The sequence below is a fragment of the Protobothrops mucrosquamatus genome, unplaced genomic scaffold (assembly GCF_001527695.2).
Source record: "Protobothrops mucrosquamatus isolate PMUCROS unplaced genomic scaffold, P.Mucros_1.0 scaffold8020, whole genome shotgun sequence".
NCBI classification, from domain to species: Eukaryota; Metazoa; Chordata; class Lepidosauria; order Squamata; family Viperidae; genus Protobothrops; species Protobothrops mucrosquamatus.
Window position 1 is genome coordinate 1 of NW_015393817.1, and position 5,735 is coordinate 5,735.

Here is a 5,735-nt window from a genome sequence, read left to right on the forward strand (position 1 = left end):
CATTGATTTTGCTTGTCAGAAGCTTGCAGTGAAGGTTGCAAATGGTGATCACATAAATGCAGGTTACTGTTAAGTGCAAGACAGTTGCCGAACACCTGCATCACAACCATGTAACCATAGGGACACTGCCTCAGCAGCAACTATGAGAAAGTCCCCCTCAGTGCCATTGTAACTTTGAATGGTTGTTCAATGAGGACTACCTGTATTCTTTTAAACTTTCATCATAAACAATTGAGTCAATCGTGCTTTCAAATGCTTCTTCCCTTTGTATATTACTATTTTATTATTGTTTGTTTAAGAATGCTTATTACAGATTAATTTTGTTGACTATAACAAAATTTGAATTGGTATACTTGCTCTGTAAGTTTAACTCACATTACAGCTTTTGGAGAAACCCTATTGCAATAGGTATTATGTCATACTACCATGCATTCGCTCTTAGAGAAACAGAGTCAACTTCCCCTTCAATTGAGATAGACAATTCTCATTTTCTCTCTTTCTGTGTGTGTGTGTGTGTGTGTGTGTGTGTGTATGGATGGATGGATGGATGAACGGACGGACGGACGGACGGACAGACAGACAGACAGACAGACAGACAGACAGACAGACAGACAGACAGACAGACAGACAGACAGACAGACAGACAGACATAAAACAATCAGAATACTGAGTAGTTTCAGGACAAAATATAACCTTTGCAGATTCACAGGCATTTTGCTTCCTATGGGAAGATAATGTTGCTGTTTAACCATCTCTTTTGCAAACATTGCAACATGAACAAGAGTCCTGTGCCTACATAATCAAATGACTCTGTCTGATACATACAGAAATTCTCGCCTCTAAGCTCTAGAGTTGTATTAGCACTGTACATTGTACAGGACAGAAATGATAACCTTGAACTGAATACAAAAAACAAATTGAACTTTTCACATACATATTTCAGCAAAGGAACAATCAAAGCAATGCCTTGTATACTGCTTTCCTATTTCAGATTTTCTTTTTTTACTGGCTTAGCAAAATTACACTTTTCTGGGATTTTTGGCAAGAATCTTCTGTAGATATTTAGCTTGCACATTGCCAGGAATACTGAACTTTACCTTTGCATGTCTTCCCATCAAGCTGAAGAGTAAAGCCAATAGGACAACTGCAGTGGACGCCTGTTGAAGTGTCCTTACAAGTCCGATCACAGCCACCATTATTTACTGCACAAGTTTCTAAGGAAAAGGAACACAATTTGGCATTTGCAGGGGAAAAAAATAGAACACAATTTGAAATGAGATATTTTATTTATTCAACAGAATGAATTCTGATCAAATTCTAATGTTAAACAAGCATATCCAAGACTTTTTTCAGAGAGTATCTTAGACTTCTTGGTGATCTCTAAACCAAGTTCAAAGAGCATCAAGAACTTCAGAGACGTTTGTGCAACAGATAACTTCAGCTTTAAACATGGGAAAAAAATCAAGATAGGTTAACTATAAGTAGAATTACCCACAGATAAGTATTCAGTTTGGTTTCCTTAGGAATCTGAGAAAATCTGTACTGGATCAGGTCTAAGTTTCTATTCCACAAACTGGACATGACTAACTTTTCCCATCTGTATTCCATAGCAACTGATATTCAATGGTTGGTATTTAGAAGCATATTGCCTCTGATAACATTATACCAACCAAAATGATACATAGTACTCTAATTTCATCATATGGATTTATAAAGGCATTTAAAAGCAACACAGTAAGCTCACAATTTCCTGGCTTCTGTTTACTAAATTTTGGATGCAACAGACATCTGGTTGCCATTTTAGATATGTATAAAATTTCACTGATGCACCACTAGGATTCTTTTATTATATATATAACATCCTAATCACCAATTTAATGGATATTCAGGTCTAATGGGCATCCTTTTCCTTGTTAAATGAAAAATTTATTGTAGGCAATTTTCAGTTCTTCCTTCAATGATTTCTTTACATAGAATTCAACCTTCCCACAATAGCTACAGTACATTCCCAAGCTGCTGTTTTTCACTGAAGTGTCCATATATTTCCCACATGTCAGTTTGTTTGTTGGGGCATCCTGGGATTTCATCTGCAGCAAGTGTTCCTCGTTGCATGTAGATATTGATTGTTCCTCATTCAATGTAGATATTATCCCATCTAATCTTAGAAAATTATATAGATAATATCTATATACTATGAGGAACAATCAAGTAATTTTGACTGACTAATTTTCTCCTGCAACATCCTTCATAATTTGTTGCTTTTTAAAATGACATTTTATTAAATTTCTACAAAGAAGAAAATATAAAAAAATATTTGTAATTGTATCAAAGAAAATAAGAAATTACTCTTTTTATTTTCTTTCTCTCTTTTCCATTTATCCCTTGCACTTTGCCTCTCCTTATTTTTCGTTCCCATTTTTTCTTTTCTTAATTTCATTCTTTGAGAAATTTAATAAAGTTTAACTAAAAAACCGTTTATTGCCTTTTTCCAGAAATATGAATTAGCTCTACACACTTCTACATATTTGAAAGAGAAACTGCAACTGTAATTAGCACAATAGCATTGTATCTCTATGAAAAAGTTTTTCTGAATATATTACATGACAACTGGCAAAAACAGAGAACTTGAGAAGTTCTGCAGTGGCAAGGACAATTGGTGCCTAACCGCACTGAACTGAAAACATATAGAAATTGCACTAATTTCATTAGGTGGAATAAGTATTTTCAGTTTCTATAAAGTAATTACAGCAATTATTGTTATTCGTGTTATTCATACAGCAAAGCTTGGAAATCTCTTACAAACAATTATCAGACCTGAACATCTCTTTACCCATAAGCAGTCGCCGCTTCACTCGTTTATCTGCATCAGCTCCTGCCGTAACATTGTTTTCAGAGATTTCTGTGGTCGCTTCTATTCTTTCTTGGTATGGAAAATTAAAAAAAAAGTATCAAATGGTCAGGCATAGAGTAAAAACTGATGTTCTAGAAAATACATTTTGGTTGAGAAAATAATTATCTACCAGATTATCTGGTAACTTCAAAGGGATTTTCATCACTTTCTGTCATATGACAGACTTTATCTTTGCTTGAATTATAGGTTAACCCCCTTTGGGTTTATACTCCACAATAGACCATGTTTACCTGGTTTTGACTTGGCATGTTGTTTTAACCCAACCTTTGTGATTTGTAAACCATGCTATATAGCTTAGCCTACTGTGTAAACCCTGCCGGTTGTGATATAAGTAAACCATATTTAAGTAATCCTGTGTGATCCAGCTCATATATATCTATTTGATACACGCTATATAAAAGAAAAGAAATTATCATCAAAAATGAAGGATTGTAGAAAATAAGTTTTGTTCTGGCTCAGTTTTATCTCTAGAATGTGTTTTTCTAGTAAATATCTTTTTAACTCAAAGACCTTCCTAAGGGATAACGAGTTTCCCTTTGCTTATAAAATATATTTTCTTAGAGCAGCTTCTTTGACAATCTTGTTTTATTTTCTCTCTGCCATAAAAAATTGGTGTTCTTTCATGCCCAAATTTTCAGATTATTCTTTCCAACTATTTTTAGAATCCCCCTGCTGCTCTTATAAGACTGATGATCTCCTTTATCATACAGCTATTATAGTCTAGAAAATAAGCAACAAGTTTAATTTACATAAAGTACCTGATACAATGCCTGATTATTTGTAGAATTCATCAGCAGTAGGCTGGACAACCATCTCTTAGGGATGCCACATTACTGGATCCCTGCACTGGGCAGTGATTGGACAAGGTGATCTCTAGGATCACTACCAACTTTTAAATTCTATGAATTTATGGTATAATGGCCAAACAGAGGATTTCTTGATATGTTGATATTTTAATCAATTTAAGTATTTAAGCTTTAAGGAGCCCTGGTGGCCCAGTGGTTAAAGGGCATATTGCAGTCAAACTCTGCCCACAGACTTGAGTTCGATTATGACAGGGTTCAAGATTGACTCAGCCTTCCATCCTTCCAAGGTTGGTAAAATGAGGACCCAGATTATTGGCGGCAATATGCAAATAAAGCTTTTACATTGTAAACCACCCAGAGAGTGCTGTAAAGTGCTATGGAGTGGTATATAAGCCTAAATGCTATTGCTATTATCAATTCTTCAAGTGAAGGCACCAAGGTTCAAATTCACTATTTATGTTTGAAGAACATATCATGTTAACAGCATTACAGTATAAATAATTAATATTTACCCCATCCTAATCTTTGGCCGAAACACAGTATATAATTCCTAATATATAATGCCTAGTTTATTAATCATATTAGTTACGTTTATTCTACCGTTGTGACAAGAGAATTCAGGATGACATTTCTAATGTTTTCAACCATAGTGGAGCTTCTAAAGTACTGGAAAAGTTCTTAAAATTCCAGGGAGATATTCAGAAATGTAGCTGCTTTGAAAGTAACCCAAGTTGAATTTTATAGCATAGCCAAACACTAGAAGTTGACCATGGAGAATGTTTATGACATTTTGTATTATGTCACAACATGTTTCATGATGGTTTCTATTTCATAAAATATTTCATAACTTTCTCCAAATTTCATTTCCCTGGATTTTGGATGGATTGATAAGTTAGCCCATTTGAGGTACCTTGGTTCAAAAATTGTTACCTTACAATGCACCATTTTGCCCAATTAAAGGCTACAGACATAAGAGTTTTAGTAGAATATACAATAGATACTCTAATATTTTAAAAGTGAATATTTTAATTCAGGTGCCCAACCCCCGGGCCATGGACTGGTACCAGTTAACAGCCCATTGGGAACCAGACCACACAACCAGCGGGCGAACATACAAAGCTTCATTTGTTCATGTGTGGGATTAGGTTGTATGCACGAAAGCAGCCCCGCCCCTCTCCTCCCCCTGCCTGCTGCTGCCACCACTGAGCCAGAAAGGTTGGGTACAGCTGTTTTAATGGAAGTTTGTATTTTAATTAGTCAGGACCATCATCATAGCCCATTGTTATGTGCATGTGCTGTTATGTGACTAACCTCAATCCAACACATTTCTCATTCATAAGCAAACCTGGATTTTCTGCAATTTTTAAGCAAACTGTAAAGAAATCTATATTTTTACTGAGAGGAAACATTCAGAAACTGTTACGTATTTATTTACAACTTGTCTACACATAATGTAGCAGAAAAGAAGTGAGATACCAATACATGTTTTTCCATTGGCATGCACTGTGTACTCTGGATGACATCCACAGACAGGCCCATCTTCTGCATCTTCACAACTGTGCTGGCAGCCTCCATTTCCATGATTGCAAGTCACTGGAAAGTAAAGGTCCAATTAAACTTCTGAAGTATTTAAAAAGTATATATCATTCTGAACTCAGGACCTCTCCACCTTGAATGTTCATCTTTGAGTCCTATATGGTTGTAAGTCTATGAGCTACTTTAGCAGAAAAATTATCTATTCTTGTAACTTAACATAATTCCTAAATCAACATTTATTAAATGCAAGGGCATCAGCAAAATTAAAGAATAACAGAATAACATTTTGGCCCCCTCGGAGAGGGTGCGCAATCTGGGGGTCCTCCTGGATTCGCGGCTGACGCTGGAAGATCAATTGTCGGCCGTGACCAGGGGGGCGTTTTATCGGGTACGCCTGATCCACCAGTTGCGGCCTTTTCTGGACCGGGACGCCCTGCGCACGGTCACTCATGCCCTCGTTACCTCCCGCCTGGACTACTGTA

General features: G+C 36.1%; 1 protein-coding gene across 1 annotated transcript in view; it reads right to left on the minus strand.

Moving 5' to 3' along the window:
* Nucleotides 1-1,097: 1,097 nt before the first annotated feature.
* LOC107300693 (signal peptide, CUB and EGF-like domain-containing protein 2) overlaps nt 1,098-5,735 on the minus strand; it is a gene marked incomplete at both ends in the record, with an annotated part of 11,982 nt that continues 7,344 nt past the window's right edge. The window contains 3 exons of the mRNA XM_015830000.1: nt 1,098-1,214; nt 2,831-2,920; nt 5,194-5,310. Coding sequence (XP_015685486.1) covers nt 1,098-1,214; nt 2,831-2,920; nt 5,194-5,310 — 324 coding nt within the window. The remainder of the gene's footprint in view (nt 1,215-2,830; nt 2,921-5,193; nt 5,311-5,735) is intronic.